General features: G+C 43.5%; 1 protein-coding gene across 1 annotated transcript; it reads right to left on the bottom strand.

Moving 5' to 3' along the window:
* Positions 1-2,239: 2,239 nt before the first annotated feature.
* LOC131478629 (DDB1- and CUL4-associated factor 12-like protein 2) lies at positions 2,240-27,286 on the bottom strand. Its single transcript, XM_058659134.1, has 5 exons — positions 27,256-27,286; positions 10,838-10,943; positions 6,185-6,249; positions 3,732-3,954; positions 2,240-3,686 (listed from the first exon to the last, which is right to left on the bottom strand). Exons 1-5 carry the CDS (start codon positions 27,284-27,286, stop codon positions 2,342-2,344), a joined length of 1,770 nt encoding a protein of 589 aa, XP_058515117.1. The 3' UTR covers positions 2,240-2,341.

Here is a 27,286-nt window from a genome sequence, read left to right as displayed (position 1 = left end):
TGCAAGATGAAAGTAACTTAATCAAGTGTCTTGACCACTGCATCAAATGCCCCAGCTCTGGTTGTGCCTTTTTTGTTGTTGACATAGTCATATGCTTATTTTCATATTTTCTGTGATTATATTACACTTTTACAAAGTCCTCATTTAACTTGGTAATAAGGTGGCTGAATACAATTTTTCACTTTTAAAATAAATATGGCCCTTTGTTTAAAATTCATGACTCAAGTACCCCAATGATATAAGTCATTTGTTGCCTGTATAGGTGTACTTATTAGGTACCTGTAATTTTTTTCTTTAGATATATTTTTATTGCAAAGTCAGATATACAGAGAGAAGGAGAGACAGAGAGGAAGATCTTCTGTCTGACAATTCAGTCCCCAAATGACCACAATGGCCGGTGTTGCGCCAATTAGAAGCCAGGATCCGGGAACTGCTTCCAGGTCTCCCATGAGGGTACAGGGTCCCAAGACTTTGGGCCATCCTCGACTGCTTTCCCAGGTCACAAGCAGGGAGCTGGATGGGAAGTGGAGCTGGCAGGATTAGAACTGGCACACATATGGGAACCTGGCGCGTTCAAGCCGAGGACTCTAGTCGCATCATGAGTTTCCCATGATGTGATCTGACTAGTCCTCAGGAAGGAACTCTTTCAAATTGTCACACAGAGGCTCAGGAGTCCAAGACATCAGTTCCTGGGGGATAAATCACCTCGTCCTAACCCCACCATATGCCCACTTCATGTTATTCTGTTGCTATTAAAATCTCTGTGAAATACCACCTATTAAGGCACAAATAGATTGTCCACACTTTCATGGTCACTTTTTTTTCTGTTAGTATATTTATTATAACATTGATCAGACTCAAAAGAAGTTAACAATATGAGTATATAACTTCAACTTTGACTAATCCAAATGTAAACTTTTTTTGACAAAACCTATAACATACATTGCATGGGCTGATCAGGTGTAAAGACAAATAGACCCATTCTTTAGGAAAAAACAGTTTTATCCACTTATTTAAACAGCATGTCGGTGAATATATAAGCAGCACTGGATTAATGCATGAAGAGTAACCTGAAACAGGTTAATAGCAGAGATTATTGTTATTATTATAACATACAGCCACTCATTCACATTTTACATTGGTTCATATTTTCCCTCAAGCTACTCTCAGCAATTTTGAAATTATAGCTCATCACTTTGAGACAAGTTTCCTGGGTGATAGTCATGTTTTATTACATCAAGACCTACAGCATCATTTTTTTAAGCAAAATATTTACCTAACTTCTCGCATATATCTCTGACATTCCTGAAGCGAAAATATTAGCAAATGGAGATTTACATGGCAAGAATTTTTTTTGAAATTTTACTTTTCTACTGAGCACGATAGGCTCACTTTTCTTCTTTGAAACTCTATATTAAGTACAACACGATTTTGAAAAGCATGTCTTAATATCATATCTGATATCAAGAATAGTCATATCAAATATGCTGAATGTATCTCCTGCACACCTTCCCAAAGTTGACCACATCTTTCACATTCACTCATTTGAACCCTGCTTTGAGGGATGGCACATAGTCCTGGGCAAGACACGCACACACATGTTTAATTAGATACACAAATCTAAAAGAACAATGCATGAAAGCTTATGATAATGCTAGGAATAGAAAAGGAATGTTCAATCTAAAACAGATTGATTCATTTAACTAGAACCCTTACAAGTTTGAAATACTCTCATAAATTCAAGTATTTACGCAGGTTCAAGATTCCGAGATAATTTTTAAAGAAGTGAACACTAAGATCACATTTTTCAAATGAAATTTCTAATGAAATGTTTCTAATACCTTCTGATATAGAATTCCCTGTGAATTTTGCAAATGGAAGAATGTGATAAAATTGCACTATCTTCTACAGAGCATGGCACCTAACATTGGCTTAAAAATATTTTGAATACACAATATATCTGGAATGAAAAACAAAAAAAAAGCCATAATGAAATGCCAAGTTAGAGGAAAAAGAAAATATCCTCAACTATAACAACATGACTGAATTCCTGTAATGAAAAAGAACATGTGAATCATTCAATGACATTAACAAACTGAGCTTTAGCCAAGTTATGCGGAGGTAAATTTAAAAACTCAGTGGCATTTGAGGATTCAAACTCTTAACTTTTGAATGATGAGCAATCTTTCCATTTGTCTGCAGAGAAGAGGGAGGGTAACATTTGGACAATTCCTCCTGAAAAGCAAAAATTAGGAAATTAAAAGCATGAACTCAGCACAACAGTGGAAAACACAAAGAAGTAGAGGGTGTCAATGAGTACCTTGAGCAATAGCAGTCATCCTCAGCTCCACAGGCCAGCATAGTTTCCATGGAGAGCAGAAAAGAGAGGCCCTCCAGCCACAAAGAGCTTCATATCTGGCCAGTTGTAGCAGTGGGTATATAGTGCATTTGGTGGTTGGTCTAAATCTACAAACTGGTCTGCCCAGATGGTTTCCTGGTTGATCCAGCCCCTGCTACAGGTGAGCTTCAGCATTCTCCTCCCGGACCCTGCAGAAGAGTCCTGGCAAATCTCACGGCTGTCCTCTAGGAACTTGTGGGCACGGACGTCATAGAAGAGCAGGGAGCCATGCCCTGTTCCCAAGGTGATGATGTCCTGGTTGTAGCTCAGTGAATACACACTGGTGGCGAGATCCCTGCAGTGCAGGGGCCGTAAGTTGTCCTGTGGCTGGCGTGGATCCAGGAAAGAGACATAGGTACTAGAGCCCACAGCATACAGGGAGAACTCATCGCAGTAGGTCATGCACACATTTTCTCCAAAGTAAGGCATCCTGATGGAGAGCAGCCTGGACAGGTTGCTCTGAGGTTTCCAGAGGTGGAAGTAGCCATCCAGAGAAACTGATCCCAGCTCCTGGTTTCTGCTGCTGAAGGCCAAGGCACGTACATCGTGGTGACTGGGAAGAGGACTGTCTGTAGAGATATCGACCATATCCATTGGACGGATGTGGCCATACACGGGGATGCCACTGCTACTGGGCCGAACATTGCCATCCTGGAAAAGTTCACGGTCCAACTGCCACAAGGCCAGGGTGCCATCACGGGAACCGCTCACCACCACGGTGTCACTCACCCAGGCGATGGCAAAGATCCAGTCTTTGTGGCCTTGGATGTCACCCAGGCACACAGGGTCCATGGTGGGCAGCTGGTACACGGCCAGGCTATTGGGGTTCTTGCCCCCTGTGGCCAGAAGTGTCTTGGAGGGATTCAGCTCAATGGCGTGGATGCCACAGCCAGGCAGGCTCCCGGCTCGAGGAGGCTCTCTGTCCACCATGAGGGGGCAGTGTGTGATCTGGCCCGAGTGCACGTCCAGCACGAACAGCTTGTTACACTTGGTGCCACACACCACTTCCCTGTTATTCAGCCATTGTGAAGCAAACACTTTGTTGAGGGTGCCCAGGTCCAGTTGGTGTTCCCTCAACATTTGGGGCAGGCTCCGTGCTGCGAGGCTGTTCAGCTGACTTTCAAAACCCCTTTCTGCCAGCCGTCCCTGCGCACCCACCTGGCGGTCCTGCAGGTAGTGCACCAGGGAGCGACGTGTAGCTAGCCCAGTCCCTGGCAGTCCCTTTTTGGTCTCCATGGCCAAATCCTTTAAAGAGGACCTAGTGGCAGCTACTTGTTTGGTACAGTACCTTGGTCAGCACCGAATAAGAAGCAGTATAGGTGTGGGAGTCCGCCTTGGCGTTGCCCTGGGTGGTGTGGCGAAGGAGATGGCTTCGCTGCCTGCCCAGGGTAGAGTTGGGCCGTGTGGCTGCTCTGCCTTAGCCTGGAGTGCGGGTTTTCCAGAGCGTGGAAGCTGAAGGACCTTTAGCGACCGTTGGTTGAGATTCCAAGATGGCGGCAGCGCTCGCTGAGAAGCGGCTCGGCCCGGTGCCTCAGGCTCTACTGGAGGCGCCAAAGCTGAAGAGGCGTGACGTGGCCCAAGTGGAGAATGGCTGAAATCTCAGCCAATGGCAGAGTGGCTGTGGAGCCGGAAGGGAGGACCCCACAGGGTGAGAGGTGAGGAGGGTCCCTTGTGCTATGGGTGGGGCCAGTGGGTGGGGCAGTTGGGAGGGGCCGTTGGGAGGGGCCGTCGGGAGGGGCCAGTGGGTGGGGCCGTTGGGAGGGGTCAGTGGGTGGGGCCGTTGGGAGGGGCCAGTGGGTGGGGCCGTTGGGGGTGAGTGGGAGGGGCCGTTGGGAGGGGCCAGTGGGTGGGGCCAGTAGGTGGGTCGTTGGGAGGGGCCAGTGGGTGGGGCCGTTGGGAGGGGCCAGTGGGAGGGGCCAGTGGGAGGGGCCAGTATGTTATGCCGTTGGGAGGGGCCAGTGGGTGAGGCCATTGGGAGGGGCCATCGGGAGGGGCCAGTAGGTGGGGCCTTTGGGAGGGGCCAGTGGGTGGGGCCAGTAGGTGGGTCGTTGGGAGGGGCCAGTGGGTGGGGCCGTTGGGAGGGGCCAGTGGGAGGGGCCAGTGGGAGGGGCCAGTATGTTATGCCGTTGGGAGGGGCCAGTGGGTGAGGCCATTGGGAGGGGCCATCGGGAGGGGCCAGTAGGTGGGGCCTTTGGGAGGGGCCAGTGGGTGGGGCCAGTAGGTGGGGTCGTTGGGAGGGGCCACTGGGTGGGGCCGTTGGGAGGGGCCAGTGGGTGGGGCCGTTGGGAGGGGCCACTGGGTGGGGCCATTGGGAGGGGCCAGTGGGTGGGGCCGTTGGGGGGTCAGTGGGTGGGGCCGTTGGGAGGGTGCTGTGGGTGGGGCCGCTGGGCGGGGCCAGTGGGTGGGGCCATTAGGTGGGGCCGTTGGGAGGAGCCAGCGGGTGGGGCCGTTGGGCGGGGGTGAGTGGGTGGGGCCGTTGGGAGGGGCCATTGGGAGGGGCCAGTGGGTGGGGCCAGTGGATGGGCTGGTAGAGCCTGCTCCCTCTTGGTGGAGTGTAGCACAAGCCAACCTGGAGTGCAGGGTGGGGAATGGAACCCAGGAGTTGGTTTCCAGACAACAGGAACCTAGGGACCTGGGAATGATGCATTTGTGCATTTTTTTTTCTATTCATTTATTCATTAATTACATTATATTACATGACACAATTTCATAGGTACTGGGATTCTCCCCCCTTCACCCCAAACCCCTCCCACATTGTGCATTTTTTTTTTAAGATTTATTTATATTACAAAGTCAGATATACAGAGAGGAGAGACAGAGAGGAAGATCCTCCATTCGATGATTCACTCCCCAAGTGAGCCGCAATGGCCGGTGCGTGCCGATCCAAAGCCGGGAACCAGGAACCTCTTCCGGGTCTCCCAAGCGGGTGCAGTGTCCCAATGCATTGGGACGTCCTCAACTGCTTTTCCCAGGCCACAAGCAGGGAGCTGGATGGGAAGTGGAGCTGCCGGGATTAGAACCGGCGCCCTTTTTTTTTTTTTTTTTTTTTTTTCTTTTTGAGGAACTAATTTGACAGTGAAAAGCGGTGGTAGTCTGAGGCCTCCATTTTTCCCGTGTTAGCCTCTGGAAAGAAGCACTGTACTCTTTCGGACACTTTGACACACAGTTCCCCTTCCCCAGGCTTTCAAGTGTCCCCCCATGTAGTACTTCCGAAGGTCGCTCCTGTGGGTGGGGCCACCTCAGTGCAGCTGACTTCTGGACACAACGAAGTTCATGTTCACAGTGGGTTGTGCGGAGGCCACCTGATGGAGGGTCCCAGGCACACGGGAGACTCCTCCCCACTCAGTCCTCTTCCTCAATGCCACAGACAATTTTACCTTAATTTTTTTCTTTAATTATGTATGTGATAATCAAAGACAGAGTCAGATGGGCAGGTTCACTGCTCAAATGGCTGGAGGCCTTAGGGAGGCAGGATCCTGCAAAGCCAACTGGTTCTCCCACTGAAGTCTTCCGTGTCCGTTTTGGAAGCATTGGAACAGCTGCAAAGAGGAGCACTGCTCACAGGGTTTTCTGGTGTTACAAGCAGAGCGTTAATGTGCTGTACCACAATGCCTGGACCCTGGCTTTGCCTCTCTCTGTATCGTAAGGACCTTCCAACCAACAGTGGAGGTCTCTGAACTTCTGTGCCAGAACCCACGGAAGGCTAGATTCCACATTCAGAGCCTGGTAACAAGTCCTGCCTACAGTGGGATCCAGGACAACTTAATTGGCTGCAGCCCTAAGAACCTGGTGGGCTGCAATGATGCACAGAGGTGGGAGGAGAGAAAGCAGCGATTCCTTGACTGCTCTGCCTGTCCTTGACTCCCAGAGCCCAGGGGAAGTGGAGAAGAGCAATCCAGGGTGGGGAGTACCTCCCTCCAACGTATGGGTAGAAGCTTTTCATTCCCAGATTTGTGGCTGCCAGTTATCAGAAGCTTGCTCCACAGAAAAGTTTTTTACAGAAATTATAAGGGACTTTCTAGAAGGAGACAAGCACATAGGCACAGTGGTGAGAATGTAAAGTTTCAGAGAATGGGCTTAGACTTGGATGTGATCGAAAGTTCAGCTTCCCTGTGTAGCTTCGACCAGGCAAGCCCTCCCAGCCAAGCTCTGAAATTTCGTTACAGAGTGATACACAGAGCCTCCAGCCCACCTCTGAGAGCGCCCAGCTGCTACCAGTTCGACACACTCCCCCAATCTGTGGTACAAAACATGTTTGTTTGTTGAGTGCTAGGGGGGAAGAGAGTGAATTACTTTTTTCCTGCGTATTTCAGTTTGAGACCTCAGTGTTATAGTTGCTCATCTCTGCTTCTGGCCCCCTTTCCTCATGCTGATTCTCTCTCCACAACCTCCAAAGCAACTTTATTTCCCCAGCTTCATCTCGAGGCAGTTTCCACGACAAACTGTGGTTTCTTCCTACACCCTGAGTCCACCTCCTGTATTCCAGGGGTTTTGTGGTCATGGTGCTCTGACCAGCAGAGCTACTGATGTGGACATGGATAGGGTCTCTGGATGAAGCAGGAACAGGAGACCAGTGATGGTAGAAGTCTCTCTGAAGCCTCCCTTTATTACTCCTTTTATACTCTCTCCCCCAAGCCCTTTTGCTAAACATGGGATGCCAATGAGTCCCATTAGTCCAGGTGCTTTTAGCCACAAGCCCATTTCCTGTTACTGCTCAGCTTAACAAGTGCTAAGTAACTCATTAGCCCACAACGGGTCCCCTTTTTTGTTTTAAAGCAGACTTGAATGTGTCTGTCTTAGGTTGTGAATTCTCAGGTTATCACCCTTGCCATCATCAATGGGAATCTCCATAGCCCCTGTGTTAGGTTGGTCAGTACCCGGTTCATCTTACCTGTCACTGGCTGCCATTCAATGTGTTGCCCATTGCAGCTGCAGTACTATATTTGGGGAGGCTGGTAACCCTGTTCCATGTCTAGGAGTATCTTTAGTGTGGTAGAAATAAACAGGCAGCAGTTCCTGGGCTTGGGAAGCATAGCAATCACATAGGTGTAGCACACATAAAGGCATATGATGGGGAGCAAGAGGCCTAGACCAAATCTCCCAGCATCTGCTTTTCCTCTGCCACTGTTACAATCAACCTGCTGTTACAATGTAAGCATGCCTACTCACACATGTTCATCTATAGAGCTCTGTTTTTCTATAACTCTGGAAGTCTGTTTCGCGAGCTTATTCACTGTCACCATGGTAGCTGGTGGTGGTGGCTGCTGACGTTCTGGCTATGATGGTCGCTGTTATGCCAAAGTCTCTTTTAGGCTTACCAGGCCAACAGAGGCCTCTCCGTTAGCCCTGACAGGCACAGGCAGAATTCCGGGCAGCCACATGATAACAGCAGTATCGCCATTGCCATTCCAACATGCTGTCAGGGTGCAATTGACCTTGGTGTAGATCACTTCAAAGACATTTCCTATATGTGAGAGAGAAACATGAGGATAATACAGGCAGACATGGGCTTAAAATCCAAGGAACTGAGGTTCACCCATGTGAGCAAGTCCTCAAGTCCAGAGGAGTGATAAAATTAATAAATTCCGTAGGAATAATTGGCTACCTGAATAAAGGAAAATGGGGGCACATGCCAGTACATGTCCATACCCCACAAAGCTGTCACATAGCAAAGGTGGGTATTTTCCCCATGGTAATAACAGGGGAATGATAAGAAAAAGCACGGGTAGAAATTGAGCTTTTTTTTTAAGGCACACTAGGCAGTCTGGTAGTGTGGTTTAGGAGAAACTGGCAGGAAATATCGAGACCTTGGTGCTCCTAGGTTGAAGACAAAAAGAAAGGGTGCTTAACAATGGCTCAATATATTGCTTGTCCTGTCAGTCTTCCAGCTCAAATGCCGTCACTATGGCCAGTACTCAAGCTTTCACAAGACTCAGCAGCAGGAGCTTGCCAGACAAGCCTCTCAAGAATCCACTGTGGACCATTTTTGTTTTCTGGGAAAACACAAACCAATCCTCACCCCCATATGAGGACAGGATCTGGGCCTTTCCACTGATCAGTCAAGGGAATTTTCACATCACGTAACCCTTCTGCTTCCGAGATGGATTCCAATGACGATCCGCAGCTGACCGTCCTTCAGCATCCAATGTTTGAAAATTTAAGATAAGTAATACAAGGTTCAAATGGTCTCAGGGAGTGCTATACTTCCCTTTTTGGTTTTAATAAGGTAATCCTTATTGAAACTCTAAGTCTGAAAGTGATGTAATCTGGTAGCTATGTAGTAGTTCAAATAAAGGCATTTACATAATAATTTTTAAAAAACCCTACTATTAAAGTACGGTTGGCATGTTCCACAATACCTTGTCCTTGAGGATATTAAGCGGGGGGTGGGGGAGGCTTAGATCTGAGCTACCAGGTTGCTTACTCTTATAGGGACAATATAAAGTGAAAATTGTCAAATAACAGCTTTACAAAACATTTATCCCAAAGGCCTGTCACCTGTTATAAATGAGACAGGAGTACAGGTTAACAATAAACTTAAATATAAATGTATCAATGATGTAACATATTTTGAAAACAGCCTATTAGTAATTTACATGACATAAATCAATGAAATCTGTGTTAACTGGTAATCTTATTGCTGGACAAATTAAATGAGTTTTTAGCAAAGATTTAAAATCATTTAGATACTTTTACAATCCTATCAGAAAGCTCTGGTAGTGGCTGCAGAATTCAGGTACTGCCAAGGCCTCAAGGCAACCTGCTTTTGCTGTTGATATGCAAATTATGTGTGCTGCATTTGCAGCTGAAGATCCAGAGAGCTGATGGGACAGATGAATAAATTTACTCGCTTTTAAAAATGTTTCTTACAGGAAGTTTAAACTTAATTCACAAAAGCTAGAATATTTTCTGACCAATAAACAGACAGTAACGCAATATAACAATGTTAAACAACTTATACAAAAGACAAAAGTTAAGACACACATGTGTGCACACAAAAAGACACACACTTTTGGGGACTTAAAAAAATTATTCTCAATCAAGCTTAGTAGAGTAGTGTTCACCAGAAACAAGCAACTGAAAAGCCATCAAGTAAACAGTTTGAACTAAGACCTTGAGAGAGAAACATCACCAGTATGAAATTCCTCCATCAATGCAAGAATGCAAATTTCAGTCTTCCCAGTAATACAGCTATCCTAAGAATACGTAGTGAACAACCAGGTAGAACTGTAGAGCTAAATCATTAAAAGCACACAAACTAAAATTTAAACCTTCACAACTCTGTGGATGTATACAACATTTTGATAGAATTTTACTCCATTTAGCAATAATCTTAATATAATCCAATCAACTTGATTGTCTCCACAAAATGGGTTATTAATCTGTTTGCATTCTTGAGGCCTCATAAGAATACCAAGGGAACCCCTAGAGTTTGAAACTTTTGAACTCTTGGATGCATTTTTAAAGATGGCTAAAAACATCTGAAGCAAAATTTTTTGTTGTTGAAATTAGCACAACACGTTATAGATTAGACTCAGTTATTGACATGAAATCACTCAAATACCTTTAAAACAAACACAAAACCTTTACCAATTTAAAGCAGTGAAAATTTTGATAACTAGCCAAAAACACAAGAATTAGCTTGACATATAAAAATGCTTTGTATACAATGAATACCACATCAATTTAACTTATACCTTGAAATAATAGTGCATTAGAGTTAAATTCTATGCCAAATTATTTGCAATAAAATTTCACATTTTTGAAAATATAAAAAATGTAATTTTAAGAGTTACAAGAGACAAATCTTTGAATTCTCAAGTCCCAGAAGTTGCCATGGATATGCAGATGAAGTTAGCTTGTTAAACATTTATTACAACAAAAGTCCTTCCAAGGTACAATTTGCAAGTCTAGAGGACAAGTTCTGTAAAATTGTTATTTCTACCTTGACTTTTTCTTCCTGACCATATTATAAAGATACTTAAAAAATGGGCGACCAGGCAACAGAAATCTTAGGGTCAGGTAATGGAGGTCTGGATGAATCAAAAAGTGGCCAGCTGTCAGAAATAGAAGGCTTGACTAACAAAATCAGCATTTCAAGAATTGCTATCAGAGCAAAGCATTCAGCCAATCTTCCAATGAGTGGGGTCTAATTGTTAGGTGCCTAGGCATCAATCATGGAAATGGTAAAGGGGACTGATGGGCCGTACATGGCTACAGCATCCCTCAGATTCTTTATGTCCTTAAAAGATAGTGCCACGTGTTGCCTGATTCTCTGCCCTTGCAGATCTTCTACCTCAACGGCCTGGAAGGCAAAGCGCCTAGCGAGGGCAGCTGCCTCAGGGTCTCCCTGCTCCTGTGTTTGCTGTACTGCACACTCCACAGCTGAAAGGGAAGTTGAAAGCAGGGGTCCAACACAAGCCCCGGTAGTGTGTCCACTCTGCTCCTGCCTCAACTGAAGGGAGAGACGCTGAAGTTACTCCTGTAAATCTTTCACAGCTGTGCCCAGATTTAATGGCACTGACGGCACAGGTGGTGCAGAGGGCTCCGTGTCCGGCGAAAAGAGATATTTGCTCAGCACACGTTCTATGGGCACACGCTCTAGGGGTGGAGGATCCTCAGGAAACTCACTTCCATCTTCTTCCCCTTCCTCCTCATAAGAGGACCATGAATCTTCTTCATGTGTTTTCTCCAGACTTAGTGTGGTCTGGGGTTCCTTCTCCTTTTTTACCTTGGTTTGTGGTTTGGGGTTCCTTCTGTTTTCTTACTCTGGCTTGCAGCTTCTTCTTTCTTGCCCTGGTTTGAGGTTCTTTCTGTCTACTTTGGTTTGTGGCTCCCTCCCCCTTCTTACAGATAATTTTTTAAGAAAGGGTTGCACTACCACTTGAGGGGATGACAAAGCATTATTTACCAAGCACCAGAGGAAAAAAGTGGCTACAAGGAGAGCAAACCGTGGGAATAGGTCGCAGACAGTTTCAATGAACTTCTGCGAGGTCTTAAGCTTAATGTCGGTGCTTTGTGAGTGGAGCAGATCTCGGATTCCCTTAATCATCTGCACTTTAGAGAGTTCTTGCCCCATGATAAATTTTACCTATGCCCCTGCAAAATTTTTAAACTTGCCTCTAGATTTCCGGGGTCCCTAGGGTTGTCCCTCGTGCCTCAGGGTGGGGAGAAGGTCTGGGGATGAAATCAATTATGCCGTTATAGAATTCCAGGGGTTTCTCAGATTGTCCCTCATGCCCTAGGACAGGGAGAGGGTCTGGGGATAAAATCACTTATGTCCCTGCAAAATATTTAATTCTAAACTCACCTTCTTAGGTCCAGGGGTCCCTCAGATTGTTCCTCGTGCCATGCCCCATGTTAAGTGCCACTTTCTCTGACAAGCAGAGCCAGTAACATGGACACGGAGAGGCCTGGGGATGAAGCAGGAAGGGGAGACCAGTGATGGTAGAAGTCTCTGTGAAGCCTCCCTTTATTACTCCTTTTATACTCTTTCCCCAAACCCTTTTGCTAAATAGGATGCCAATGAATCCCATTAGTCCAGGTGCTTTTAGCCACAAGCCCCTTTCCTGTTACTGCTCAGCTTAACAAGTGCTAAGTAACTCCTTAGGGCACAACATCAGGGCATTTCATTCTTTTTTCTTTCTTAAGATTTATTTATTTTTGTTGGAAAGGCAGATATACAGAGAGTAGGAGAGACATAGAGGAAGATCTTCCATTCCATGTTTCACTCCCCAAGCGGCTGCAACGCTGGAGCTGAGCCAATCCGAAGCCAGGAGCCGGGAGCTTCTTCCACGTCTCCAACACTGGTTAATGGTCCCAAAGCTTTGGGCCATCCTTGACTGCTTTCCCAGGCCACAGGCAGGGAGGTGGATGGGAAGCAGAGCCAACGAGATTAGAACTGGCGCTCATATGGGATCCTGACGCATTCATGGCGAGGACTTTAACAGCTAGTCTATCATGCTAGGTCTATAGCATTTTATTCTAAAGATTTCTGTATGCTTGTGGAAAATGTAGACTCACAGAGAGGAGACAGATATGCCATTTGCTAGTTCACTGTAAAAATTCTTGCAACACCTCTAATGTGTAGAACATAAACCGGGAAAATAGGAGACCTTTCAGTTGTCTTATGCTGGTACAGAATTTTAAGAAATTTGGGTGTAATCTTCTATATTTCAAGAGCATAAGTAGGTAGCTGAATCAGAAGGGGAGGAACAAGGACAGAAATCAACTAACAAATGCAATGTTGACTCTTGAAGGCACAGGATTAGCCGATTGAGCCAATTAGCTTTCTCCATCTTTCACTTACCTTTGTGTGTGTGTGTTTAAGGAAAGGAATGCATTTATTAATCAAGCCATTTCTGTGATATAAATTGACATTTGTACTTTTGGGGAAAAGATGCCTCTAAATATCACTCTAGCATTAATGATGAACAACCCTACTATTTCTATTTTAGGGACCAGGGAGGAGAGCTTTCTCGGTCTGAACCTGGCTCCACCTCTGGACCCCCACCCTCTCTCACAATGACCATCGGATCGCTCCGAAAACCCCTCATAGCAAACAAACAATCATACAAACTAAAAAAAACCTAAAATAAATAGACAAACAACAAAAAGTAGAGCCTGGAATCTGACAGGAAAGAGCTGGCGTGGATTGGCTCATGCCTCGCTGGGTGGGACACAAAGATTAATCACTCCTCACCATGGTGTTGGGGATTTCCCTGCACACCCCCCCAAAAAACAAACAAACAAAAAAATGTTCAGCACCTTAATTGTCCGATGTTTCACTCCCCAAGTGAGCCGCAACGGCTGGTGCACGCCGATCCAAAGCCGGGAACCTGGAACCTCTTCCGGGTCTCCCATCTGGGTGCAGGGTCCCAAAACTTTGGGCTGTCCTCGACTGCCTTCCCAGGCCACAAGCAGGGAGCTGGATGGGAAGTGGAGCTGCCGGGATTAGAACCAGCGCCCATATGGGATCCCGGGGCTTTCAAGGCGAGGACTTTAGCCGCTAGGCCACGCCGCCGGGCCCTAGGGTTTTTTTTAAAGAATTATTTTTTTTATTATAAAGTCAGATATACAGAGAGGCGGAGAGACACAGAGGAAAATCTTCCGTCCAGTGATTTACTCCCCAAGCGACCGCAACGGCTGGTGCTGCGCAGATTCGGAGCCGGGAACCTGGAACCTCCTCCATGTCTCCCACACGTGGGTGCAGGGTCCCAAGGCTTTGGGCCATCCTCGACTGCTTTCCCAGGCCAGAAGCAGGGAGCTGGATGGGAAGTGGAACTGCCGGGATTAGAACCGACAACCATATGGCATCCCGGGGTGTTGAAGGCGAGGACTTTAGCTGCTAGGCCACGCCACCGAGCCCAGTCTAGAGTTTTTTTTTTTTTTAAGATTTATTTATTATTATTGGAAAGCCAGATATACAGAGAGGAGGAGAGACAGAGACGACATGGGGGCATTCCCCAGTGCTGAGCAAATTCCAGAGGCATATGTCTGAGCATCCTGAACTGGGAGGTAAGCAATCCTCTATTCTGTATAAGTTCTCTGTCTCAAGTACTTCCTCTTATTAATAGGAATTTCCTAACACATCACATGTAATAAAACCATTTTCTGTGCAGAAAGGCACCCAGCAGTGAATGAGCTTCCTGAGGCCCAGCAAGATCACATCATGGGGAACGCCTACCAACACTTAGCCTTTCGTTGGCCTAACAATACAACACTTGATATCTTTGGGTCAGTGTTGCCGAGTGATCAGAAATAATTTTCAGCAGGCCATCCAGCATATATTAAAAGCAAATCTCTGTTTCCTTGACCATGTCCTTGAGTGGCTCATATGGTAGCCTGTTTAGCCAGTTGGGTGAGTTCAAAGCTGCAGAGACTAGGCAACTGTTAATACAAGACCTGGGTGGGGTGGAGTGGAGCAGAGTGTGAGGCATTTGTTGTTATTTAGTAAAATCATCCTAAAATAGAAACATCGGACAGAGGAAGATCTTCCTCTCTGTCTCACCTCCTCTCTGTATATCTGACTTTGTAATAAAATAAATAAATCTTTAAAAAAAAAAAGCCTAGATTTTGGAGGGACTTTTGTTATATGAATGTTGTTTCTTTACAGGCTATGCAAATATAATTTCTAGGAATACAAAACTATTAGTTGGAAGGATCCCCAAGAAATTTGTCTGAGGCGATCCCAGGCCTGATTCCAGTGTGTGCTTGCCAGTACAGGGTCCAGAACAGCCCGTTGCCCCAGTCAGCTTACACATATGTTGGTCGTTGCAATTGCTGTGTCAGTTGTTTCCAGCCCTGTTTTCTACTCGAATCAATGAGTGTTGCAGTGCAACGTGACTCTGCCAACCACAGATTCAGCCCTTGCACAAACCAGTGGGAGCTGAATCTTAGGGCGACTCACAATAACCCCCACCAGGCCTAGTTCCCATTCTTGACAGTACGTATAGCAGATTAGTACAGTCTACCCCACATCCCATTCTGCTCTCCTGCATGTCAATGAATATTAGTTGAACTCAACCAGCCCCACTATCCAGCCCACACACATGCTGGTGGATGATGTTCTGTGCAGCCATGTATGCCCCAGTCCTGGTTTTCATGCTCTCCTGTGGGAGTGGTAATTCAAGAGGGAGGTGCCCACTATTTACCGCCTGGGCCCACTCCTGGATCATACACTTTCCAGGTGGTTCTGCAGTTTAGCTTGACAGAATGAGCCCCCAGTGCAACCATCTGCCAGCTGATGCTGCGGCAAAGGCCAACCACACCTCATCTGCTCTGATCTATGCTTGCACCAGCAGGAGCCTTCAATCCAGTCTGGCTTTTTCCCTGATCTCACTCACAGGAGGCCCACAGGTTTTGTAGCTCTGCCCGGTATGGTCTACCCCCATCCCAACTCATGTTCTCCAGTGGGAGTGGTATTCCAGCAGGGGAATCCTCCAAATTTCCCCTACCAGCTTTACCTCTCCCCCGCCTCCACCCGCACAGGTCGTGTGAGTGCTGGATGGGCACCGTCTCCTGGTCTGACATCACCTGCCTTACCTCAGCATTTGCCAGTGGGTGCCCTAACCTGACCCGGCCTGGCCCACCCCAAATTCCAGCTCAGGTTGGTGGGGGTAAAGCCTAGCCCAGAGCAGCCTGCACCGAGTCCAAGCCATAATGCATGTGAAACAGTGGAAACAATACCCCTCTCTCTCCCTCGCTCTCACACTCACTCCCTTTATAATGAATTTAAAAAGTCCTTAGAAATGACTGTCATTGTGATATGGGATGTGGGTATTCCAAGGTTTATGCTAAATTATGGACAATGACACCTATCTTATAGCTGCTATTGCTATTTGTGGCCACAATGCTGAAGTTTTTAAATATAATACAGATAGATCTATTCTTGAAATTCTACTAGGTCATGGGTGATGTATTTTGACCCAATAGATGCACCTAAACACTAAGAAGCTTTGAAGACATTTATTGATTTATTTTATTGGAAAGGTTGATCCACTTAGCACACGTGACACAGAGAAATATGTCCCTGCTTATTCACTCCCCAAGTGGCCACAGTGGCTGGAACTGAACTGATTCTATGCCAGGAGCCAGGAGTTTCTTCCAGGTCTCCCACCTGGGGGCAAGTTTTTGGGCCATTTTTTGGTGCCACTCCCAGTCCACAAACAGGGACCTAGATGGGAAGCAGAGCAGTTGGGACACAAACCAAGGCCACATAGAATCCTGACATGTGCAAACCTGGATTTAAACAACAGCCATTTCAACAGGCCTGATACTAATTTAATATATTTACTTATTTTTATTGGAAAGGCAGGTCAGATTTATGCAGAGACAAAGAGAAAGATCTTTCTTATGATGGTTCACTCCCCAAATGACAAGCGCTGGAGGAGAGCCCATCTGAAGCCAGGGCCTCTTCTGGGTGTCCCGCATAGTTACAGGGTTCCAAAGTTTTGATTCACCCTCTGTTGCTTTTTATAGAACACAAGCATGGGACGGCATGGGAAGTGATGCATCCAGGATATGAGCCAGCCCCATCTGTGGTCCATGCACTTGCAAGATGAGGATTTAACCATGGAGCCATCACACCAGGCCCCAAAACACATATTTTGATTACTGAGAAAACGGAGGCATTTTATAATTTGTGATACTCTATTCATGAACATAGACTTTTCCATGGATTTCTGCTGTCTGAAATTAATGTAACTACTTCTGATTAATAATATTTTGGCACACTGGGCATCCTTCCATATAGTTTTAAAATTATATATTTTGGGGTCCGGTGCGGTAGCCTAGTGGCTAAAGTCCACACCTTGCATCCTCCAGGATCCCATTTGGTTACCAGTTCATGTTGTGGTTGCTCCATGTTCCATTCAGTTCTTTCTTTGTGGCCTGGGAAAGCAATTGTGGATGGCCCAAGGTTTTGGTACTCTGAACCCACATTGGAGACCCTGGAGGGGTTCCTGGCTCCTCGGTTTGGCTCTGAAGGAGTCAGTGGGCAGAGGATCTTTCTCCCTCACTCCCTGTAAATCTGACTCTCTGATAAAAATAAATAAATCGTGAAATTAATGTGTGTTTCAGTTTAAGTTGTATTTTCTGTTGACAAGTACAGCTTTGCCACCTTTTCAATGCATTTTTTAAAATATTTATTTGTTTTTATTACAAAGCCAGATATGCAGAGAGGAGGAGAGACAGAGAGGAAACTCTTTCATCTGATGATTCACTCCTCAAGTAACCACAATGGCCGGTGCTGCACGAATCCAAAGACAGAAACGAGGAACCTCTTCCGGGTCTCCCACGTGGGTGCAGGGTCCCAAGGCTTTGGGCTGTCCTCGACTGCTTTCCCAGGCCACAAACAGGGAGCTGGATGGGAAGAGAAGCTGCCGGGATTAGAACCGGCACCCATATGGCATCCCGGGGTGTTGAAGGCGAGGACTTTAACCGCAAGGCCATGGCGCTAGGCCCAATATATTTTTAATTTCTCTGTCTTCTGACTGGTTTATTTACAACACTGTCTCCTAAGTTTCCTTGGTCCTGAGGCCATCACATCTATTTCAGTGCCAGAGCAGGGGCATATCTAGTCTGTACTATTGGATGCCCTGAAGCAGAGAAGTCTGAGGCAGAAGGTTCAAATCTCCTCATGGATCCACAAACAATCTGCAGCCTTGGCATTTTATGGAACATTGCAGGAAAATCAGAGCCGGTGGCTCACCTCTGAGACCCAGCATCTCTGTTTACAATTGCTAATGATATCTCCTATTTTATTGGCTATAATATAATTTTCAATAATTTAAATAAAGTTCTTTGTCATAGTTGTTCTCTCTCACTAAAACCTAAGGTCCTATATTTCAGAAATTCACTAAAATGATTTTTTTCAATTTAAGGTATGTCTTTATTTTGGGAGCAACATTTGCAGGAAGACCAGAGCATATGATTTGGGGGAGAGCGGTGAATTGAGAGAATATAACATACATACATTTGTGTTCCTCCCACTATTTCAAATGCCCCTGTACATTGGTCAGTCTCACCTTATGCAAACTGAGACCACACACATAATTCTTGAAAAATATTAACTCATTTTTGTTACTTATGGATGCAATTACATATCATAAAAAACTTATTTTTCTGCTCTTTTTCTTTGAATATAGTGAAATTATCATAAAAGTGCACTGTTACCAAATTAGAGTTTATTAAGCAATGAAGTTGCTATCTCCAAATGCATTGATTAATTCATAAACAATAGAAATGTATTTGCTCACAGATTTGGAGCTTGGTATTGCAAGATCAGTGCCCCTGCAGATTTAGTGTCTAGGAACGGTCCTTTTTCTTTCTAGATGGTACCTTGAAGGAAGACTCAAACACGGTGCCCCCAGTTGGTATGAGCAAAAAAGGTCCCAGCAGAATCCATCAAGCACTTTTATAATAGTACAAATACCGTCCACTATGGCAGAGCTCTCAAGATATTTCTCATTACAAGTCTCATTACAAGTCTTTTTATCACCCTGCAAAAAAACCTTCAGCATGTCTATGTGGGGCAAAGATTTCAAACCACGTTTTTAAGAAGTCATATAGAAAGGAACACATCTCTTGAGGATTACTTAATAAGCATTTGATTTTATAGAAAGGAAGATATTTATATTGCCAAATCATTGAAGTTGGTTGACATACTTGTTATTACTTAATTTACTTATTATACTAATATTAATTATCCACTAATATATTTTACTTCACTTTCTAATTAAGTATTCTGGTAGATTACGCATTACTTAATCTAATATTACTAATCTAATTATCAGATGGCTTAATCTAGTACTAATGATTAAGCATTACTTAATATACCAATAATAGAGGAAAAATACTGCAGCCAATATCCAAAAATAGTATTTTAACGTGTTAGCTTACTACTCATTTGTTCATGTATAAGCCAGTGTTCATGTAAACACAGACTTTTTTTTTACTTCTAAATTTTAGCATAGCAAGTAAAAGACTAACACGTTGTTTTAGTCAATGTAAATTCACTTAGAAACAAGTATCTAATGACAATATGAAAATAGAAAAACTACATGGAAAACATAATTACACACTAAGTGGAGAGGCCAACATGGTGACACAGTGGGTTGATTCACACTAGCAGCAATGGAATCCCTGGTCCGAGTGTACATTGATTCTAGAATGTCACACTCTATTTCCCTTTTCCCTGTTAGTGTGCCTTTTGTACTTACATGATACATGTGCCTGGGCTTCTGCTACCCGTGAGACCAGAATGCAGTTCTAGTCTCCTGCTTTCAGCATGGAACAGGCCCGCCTGCTGAAGCCATTTAGGGATTGAACCAGCAGATGGAAGATGTCTCTCTCCGTTTCTGTGTGTGTGTGTGTGTGTGTGTGTGTGTGTGTGTGTGTGTGCGCATGCTTGTTTTTTTCCATGTCACTCTCCCCGTAAGTTAATTAACTACGTCTTACATAAACAAATAGCAAGTAAGTACAATTGTGTTAGCACAACTGTCAGATAAATGAAAAAGTTCAGACTAAAGCCCTACAATGGATAATGAAGCATCAGGAATTATCCATAATCTGTGCGTAAGCTAACAGCAAATATAGTAAACCATTTAATTAAATAAATAATCAGTAAACAAACACAATGAAGGACATTCTCTAATGAGGAATCACCATGTACTGTCATAGAGGGTGTCTGATAACAACAGACATCATCATGTATTCACATACAAAAAAAGGGCTGTATATGGTCCAGGCACAGTAGCCTAGCAGCTAAAGCCCTAGCCTTAAACCAACCAGGATCCCATAGGAGTACTGGTTCTAATCCAGCTGACTGCTTGTTGCCTAGGAAAGCAGTTGAGGACGGCCCAAAGTCTTAGGACGCTGCACCTTCATGGTAAGCTGGTAAGAGGCTCCTGGCTCCTGGCCTCAGATTGGCTCAGCTTCGACTGGTGTAGTAGCTTGGGTACTGAATCAGTGGATGGATGATCTTCCTTTCTGTCTCTCCTCCTCTGTGTATATCTGAGATTCCAATAAAAATAAGCAAATCTTAAAACAAAGGCCTGCACTGACATAGAAACGTTTTGGGATCCAGGATGTACTGACTGTGTTACTTAGAGAGAGTGGGTCATGATAAGCTGTTTAAATAATTATATTTGTGCTTAAATACTTACATGAATGATAATAATCTAGTTGAAATTAATTAGTAAACAGAACTGAAGGAATAGTTTAGAAAGTATGCAGATATTACACATATTCAAAATATAAAATGATAAAATAATACTGGTATAGAAACTTATGATAAAAAATTAAGAATAAATGAAATCAATGAAATAGTATTTGTATAATAATTTGCAATAATGTCTACCAGCATAATAATCCGCTACACTGTACAATCACAGTAAAATTTACATTTTATGTGCATAACAGGCAGAATTTCTCTGGCCAGCCCAGTTTCTGCCTCGGCCTCCAAGTGAAAAGAGCCTCCTTATATTCCAAGGCTTATACAATACTTTTCATAAGACTGAGTTTGTTGAAATTAAAAAATTTGTGCTTATATAGCTCTTGCAGGTGAGTGCTGAAGCACACTGAAAATGTTCATCTAATACCCGTGCCACACCTTACTCCCACTAATTTGACACTTCTGAACCTGAGATTGTTAATAATTTTCCACAGATCAACTGTATTAAGCCTATTAGGGACCCATCCAGGGGCAGATGCATTTTAGGCTGCCCTGTGATTTTAATGTGCAGTGAATCTGTGACTTAGTGACCTAGGCATCCATGCCTACTCACGTGGCCTTGTTAATTTCTGAAATGCATATTCATCCCACTTTACATAGAGAAACAAAATGCAGCCTCCAACAAGATGCTTTTCCTAAAACCATGTTCACTCTCACAGCATATACAGCCTCTTCTGTTGCTGTGGGAAGAAAGATAAAAGGGCAGAATTAGAATTGTAGACTAATGGTGCTGGGGAAAATTACTATACAGAAAATGAACTCTACTGGTAGGAAAAAAAACAAGTATTTCTTGTGTCAGAACTTTTTTCATTGAGATGAAGTTCAGAAAAAACACAGCAGTAAGAGGGGTAGAGGAGAATCAGCAAAAAGGACAGAGGGCCATAGGAGAGGGAGGCAGCCACAAACAAGGCCCAGTGACCTCACCTACTGAATAGATGAGTTATTCATCCTCTTCCACACTAAATCAGCAAACACTGAGTTGGACAAGAACTGTGAATTGTGTGGCATTGGTATCTGCTGGCTGCAGAGAGGCAGCTCAGTTCCTCATGCTGTCACTAAACTCACTGTGTGGGGAACATGCAGGGCACAGGCCCAAGAAGAATATGAACCTATCATTCCTGGAGGAAGACATCCTCTCAACCACAATATTCTCACCACAGCATTCTCACCACATCATTTTCATCATTGTGTCTTTTCAATTATCCCCTCTATGAAAATCTTACCCAGCTCACAGAATTCTGTCCACTGGCACCTGAGCATGTGGGACTGAAATACAGATGTTACCTATTCCTGGAAGGGTGGTACCCTACCCTGAATTCCTCCTGTCACCTTCCTAGGGATCTGAGGTCAAGCAAGGTGAACGCCTTCAAAATATCACTCCTTTGTTTCCTCCCTCCTCTGAGTATCATAGCAGCTCACAGGGTTCTCAGGGTTACTGTCACCTAAAGGATCTAGGTCAACAGCACAGGCAGGCAGCACTTGTGATCAGGATCTACATTTCCAACACATCACCCCTGAATTCTGGTGCAGGAGCTCAAGAGAGTTCCATTAGTTGATTTCAATTGTTCAAATAAATGCAGAAGCAATGATGGGGTGACACTGGTGCCGTGGGGTAAGCCAACATGTGCAACACATGAATCTCACATGAGAGTAAGTTTAATAGTCCACTTGTACCAACACACTTAGGAATCCAGCAGAATATGTTCCAAGTGCTGTGGCCCCATCATATAGGTGGTACACCAATATGGAGTTCTACCCATTTTGGGAGTGAATCACACACTAGTCTTTGTCACTGTCTTTGAAATCATTTGTTTATAAGAAAGAACCATGAATTTAACATATGAGGAACTGGACTTTACAGTGGCTGAACACGCTAATCGTCAGCCTTGCAGTGCCAGCAAGTTCATACAGCAAGTTCATACAGATGTATACAAGGTTAACAGGCAAAGATCTAAACAGAATCTTCTTTTTTTAAAAAGATTTATCATTTATTTTTATTACAAAGTCAGATATACAGAGAGGAAGAGCTTCCGTCAGATGATTCACTCCTTAAGTGAGTGCAACGTCTGGTTCTGTGCCAATCCAAAGCCAGGAACCAGGAACCTCTTCCAGGTCTCCCACACGGGTGCAGGGTCACAAAGCATTGGGCTGTCCTCGACTACTTTCCCAGGCCATATGCAGGGACCTGGATGGGAAGTGGAGCTGCTGGGATTAGAACTGGCGCCCATATGGGATCCTTGTGCATTCAAGGCGAGGACTTTAGCCATTACGCTATGCTGCCGGGCCCTGAACAGAATCTTCTTATAAGCAGATATGCAAGTGTTCATCTTGTGAGTTAAGAAAATGCTCAGGATCTCTATTGTTCTCGGAACAACACAATACCGTCATGTTGAGAAATAACCTTATAACTTTCAGAATGACTATAATCCACTGCTAGTGGAATGGTAGATGGAATGGGCATTCCCTCCAAAATTAAAATTACAACCACCAGATAATCCACTTAGTTCATTATGAAGTGTAGGTCCAAAGGATTTGAAATTAAGATATTGAAGAGATAGCTCCCCTCTTATGTTCAACGCATCATTATTCCCAATAGACAACACATACAATCAAGGTCATGTGTTTGGCACAGCTTTGATATACCACATGTGGCATCTGGGAAACCTATCAGAATGTCCTAGTTACAGTGCTGGATCTACCTCTGATCACAGCTTCCTGCTAATGAGTACTATGGAGGCCACCAAGTGTTGAGTCAAGTACTTTGTTCTCTGCCAACTGCATTGCATTGACTTCTGCACTCATTTATTTTCTAGCCTGTTCCAGTCCTATCTATTGCAAGTTTTTGTGAGTCCACCAGAAGATGCGATTTATCTCTGTCTCCCTCTGTGTCCACCTTCTCTTGTTGTATTCATGTTTTTTATTTGTTTATTTCTGCTGTGTTAATTTCCTTAATATTTCCTAAGTTTTCATGTTACATGGAGAAGAAAGAAATGAAGAAAGAAAAAAAGGAATAATGGAAGGAAGGAAGGAATGAAGAGAGAGAGAAAGAGAAAGAAGGAAAGAAAGAAAGAGAAAGCAAGGAAGGAAGGAAGAAATAAAGAAAGAGAAAGAAAGGAAAGAAGGAAGAAAAGGAGGGAAAAGAGGAAGGAAGGAAGGTAGGTATGAAGAGAGAAAACATTGCAAGACAGAAATTCAATGTACAAAAATCAGTAAAGGGCCTACACTAATTGTATAGCATCTGGGAAAAGAATTTTAAAATTCTCACTCATAACAATAAATTTTGTTATAAATATAGGGAAGGAGATAAAAAATTATACATAAAATCACTGTGGTACTGGTAGAAGAAGTTACAGAATGGATTGATTTTTCTTGCAGAGTTAAGGACCGAGCTGTGATAGCAAAATCTTACAGCAGAATACTTGCGAAAATGGCCCAACTCCATTTCTCAATCCATGTTCCAGCTAAAGTTTAGTCTAAGAGAGCAGGTGATAGATCAAGTATTTTTTTTTAAGTTATTTGATTTTGTTGGAAAGTCAGAGAGGAAGAGAGGCGGAAGACCTTTCGTCCACTGATTACTCCCCAAGCACCTGTAAAGGCTGATGCTGCACTGATCTGAAGCCAGAAGCCCCGAGCCTCTTCCATGTCTCCCATGTGGGTCCAGGGACCCAAGGCTTTGGGCCATCCTCAACTGCTTTCCCAGGCCACAAGCAAGGAACTAGATGGGAAGTGGGGCGGTCAGAATTAGAACAGATGTCCTTATGTACAAAGACATTAGCCACTAGGCTACTGCACTGGTCCCAGCAGAACAAATTCTCACGTTCCTGCTACCCACGTGGGAGATATTAAGAGACTTCCTGTCTCCTGGATTTTACCGGAGGCATTACAGACAGATGATCTTCCCTTATTTCTATCTTTTATATCATTCTGCATTTCAAATAACATGAAAATAGGTAGTACATAAAAAGTAGTTGATAATAAAGAAAAAAATTTAAGTGACTTCTTTAATTTTTAGACACAGGAAATCACTACTGCTGAACTGAATTATCATTCCCTGTTGCTATCTTCTATTGCATTGTGTAACTAACATACTAAAAAAGTATGTTTATCACATAGACAATAGTCAGTATCAAGTGATACTTCACAGTACAATTGTGTGGAAAGCTACAAAATAAATAAATTTGCTTTACTCTAAAGATATTCAACACAAGTATTAACAAAGGGAAAAAAAATCAATATTCCGTATAAAAACTGGCCCTGAAAGAATTTTATGTTCAAATGCAGAAGAATGGTTTGTATTTTAACTCAATTGATACACAAGTTTCAACCAAAATGAAGACTTGAACTTAAAACCTATAACTGGGCCCGTTGCGATAGTATAGCAGCTAAAGTCCTCAGCTTGAATGCACCGGGATCACATATTGGAGTCATTTCTAATCCCACCTATCCCATTTCCCATCCAGCTCTCTGATTGTGGCCTGGAAAGTAGTTAAGGACGGCCACAAAACTTGGGACCTTGCAATAGCATGGGAGACCTGGAAGAGCTCCTGGCTTCTGGCTTTGGATTGGCTCAGCTCTAGCCGTTATGGCCACTTGGGGTGTGAACCATTGGACAGAAGATCTTCCTCTCTTTCTCTCCTCCTCTCTTTATATCTGCCTTTCAAAAAAAAAATCCTGAAACTGTAAAATCACTACAGAAAAAAAATGTGCAATATTCAATTATGTTGGTCTGGCTATGACTTACTGAAAAAAAACCTTAATGCAAGCAAACACAAGAAAAAGATACAAACAAGTGCATGAAACTTAAACACTGATAACAAAACAATTAACGGTCTGAAGAAATTTCTTGGAGTGGAAGAAAATTTTCGTCAGCAATGTTCCCAAAATAAGTTAATATTCAAGTCATATAAACAACACATAGAAATAAACAAAAAAGAAAAAAAATTGTCATAGCTTGAAAACATTTTTCTTAGAAGAAGAAATACAAGAGAACAGGAGGCAGAAAAAAGGAAAAAACATGGTGAGGGCCCAGTGCAGAAGCCTAGTCTCTAATGCTCACACCTTGCATGCACTGGGATCCCATGTGGTCACCAGTCTGTGTCCTGGGGACACTGTTTCCCATCCAGCTCCCTGCTTGTGGCCTGGGAAAGCAGCTGTGGATGGTCCAAAACCATGGGATCAACTCATCTCTGGCCATTGTGGCCACTTGGGAGTGATTCATTGAAAGGAAGCTGCTCCTCTCTGTGTATCTGACTTTGCAATAAAAAAATGATCTTAAAAATGCTGAATATCCATAATTATTTAGAAATATTAATTTCAACTTCAGTGAGATATCTTAAAATGATTATCAACCAAAAGGTGAATATGAAAGGCATGAAAGAAAAGCCGAGTAAAACTAGAGGTGAAACAGAAAAAAATTCCAAATTAATAAGTAAAGTTGTCTATTCCTTGCGCAATGGATCCATTGATTCTCATGTGGTGTCCTTATTTCCTGATGCAGAACTTTCAAATGACACAGAAGATTTTTTTAATTCACTAAGTCCTTTCTTCTGTTCAAAGGGAATAAACCTTAATTTATCACATTCTGTAAATATTCTATATGATTCTTTGAAATCAAGGATTCCAGCACATCAGTTAGCTCTTGTTTTGAAGACTGAAACACGTGCCTTCAAGTGCAGACAGTGACAGTATTTTATAAACAGCTGTCAACTGGAAAACAAGCTCCTAAAAAAATAACATTTCTGAAATCATAATATAAATCAGTGGGGGAATGTTTGACTCCATTAAATAAAAGTCCTTTATATACTAACATCAAAGAATGCATCGACTGTGTAAAATCAGGTGCATGGACTCAACTTTATCTCTGGGTAAGTAAAGATGAGCCAGCAAACTCTGTCATTTGTGAATCTCTGGGGGATTCTGTTTGATACATTAACCAGCAGTCTAGAGGAAACCTAAGTTGGGAATGCTCTGGCTGAAAACTGAAGTTCACCACAGGTTTGTGTCATAAAAGGGCAAGTTAGATGTTAAACCGAATCAACAGGAATCATGAATGCCTTAGATTGAAATAGAGAAAGTCACATTAATGGCATTAGAAAGATTAAATATAGCACCAATGCATGAAAACAAACAAACAAAAGACAGAGAAGTTATAGGTAAGGAAGGCATCATTAATATTTAGCTTCCTTCTGGCCAACTATAGGATACCCTATAACTGAAATGGGTTGCAAAAGCATATCTAACCTAAATATAGACAACTTTACTCTTAAAATAGAGCATCACCAGTGATTACACTGTTATGTAACTGCATCACTGAAATCATTTCGAGGTGGGCTGAGGGAGATGGGGATGGTGGAAGTAGAAATCCATGAGGCAAAGGAACTGCATGAAGAAAAACAAAAATGTAAACAAAAATTAAAATGTTAACAAACACATTTATTTAAGATAAATATTTCATCTGTTGCTTCATTCCTGAATTGCTTTCAACCAATGTCTCTCACCTAAGCAAATGTCAACATTTTAGAACTTAATCTGATTCTTCATGAATGTGACAGGGACCCAGGTGCTTGTTCCAACACCCGATTCCTCTCAATGTGTTCATGAGCAGGCATTTGGATCAGAAACAGACCTGGAATTCAGTCCCAGGGGAGCACAGGCATCCCAAGAGCTGAGAAAAAAAACTACACCACGTTTCTGCCTGAAACTTGATCAGTACAGTATAAAAATACAAAACACTGCTTCATGGTAGCCATGAAATAGCTCTTAGTATTCACAAAACAAAACAAGCAAAGCATTACAAGTTGCCATCAATCTTTAAGTCACTGATCATCTGTTAGGTGGAACACTGTTCATTGTAGTCAAACAGCCCTGGATATACGTTCAAACATGGGTATTCTAGACACTGACAATCAGGTTGGTATTTATGGGTTTGTTTTAATAAGAAGAGTTGGGTGTGCCTTCTCCAACTCGGTTTTACTTTACAAATCTAGCACAAGCACTGCCTTGCTTGGGATCCATCTCTAAGCTCTCCAAGCACAAGTGATCACCAGTCTCTTCATACTGTCATCCAACTTAGTATATGTCCTTCACACTATGTTCACATCTTTATTATAAGTGAGTCAGCTACCTTGCTCCTCTGCTGCATCATCAATCCCCAT

The sequence above is a fragment of the Ochotona princeps genome, chromosome X, assembly GCF_030435755.1.
Source record: "Ochotona princeps isolate mOchPri1 chromosome X, mOchPri1.hap1, whole genome shotgun sequence".
Lineage (NCBI taxonomy): Eukaryota > Metazoa > Chordata > Mammalia > Lagomorpha > Ochotonidae > Ochotona > Ochotona princeps.
The sequence above is the reverse complement of the archived record's forward strand: the minus strand, read 5'-3'. Positions and strand labels throughout refer to the sequence as shown.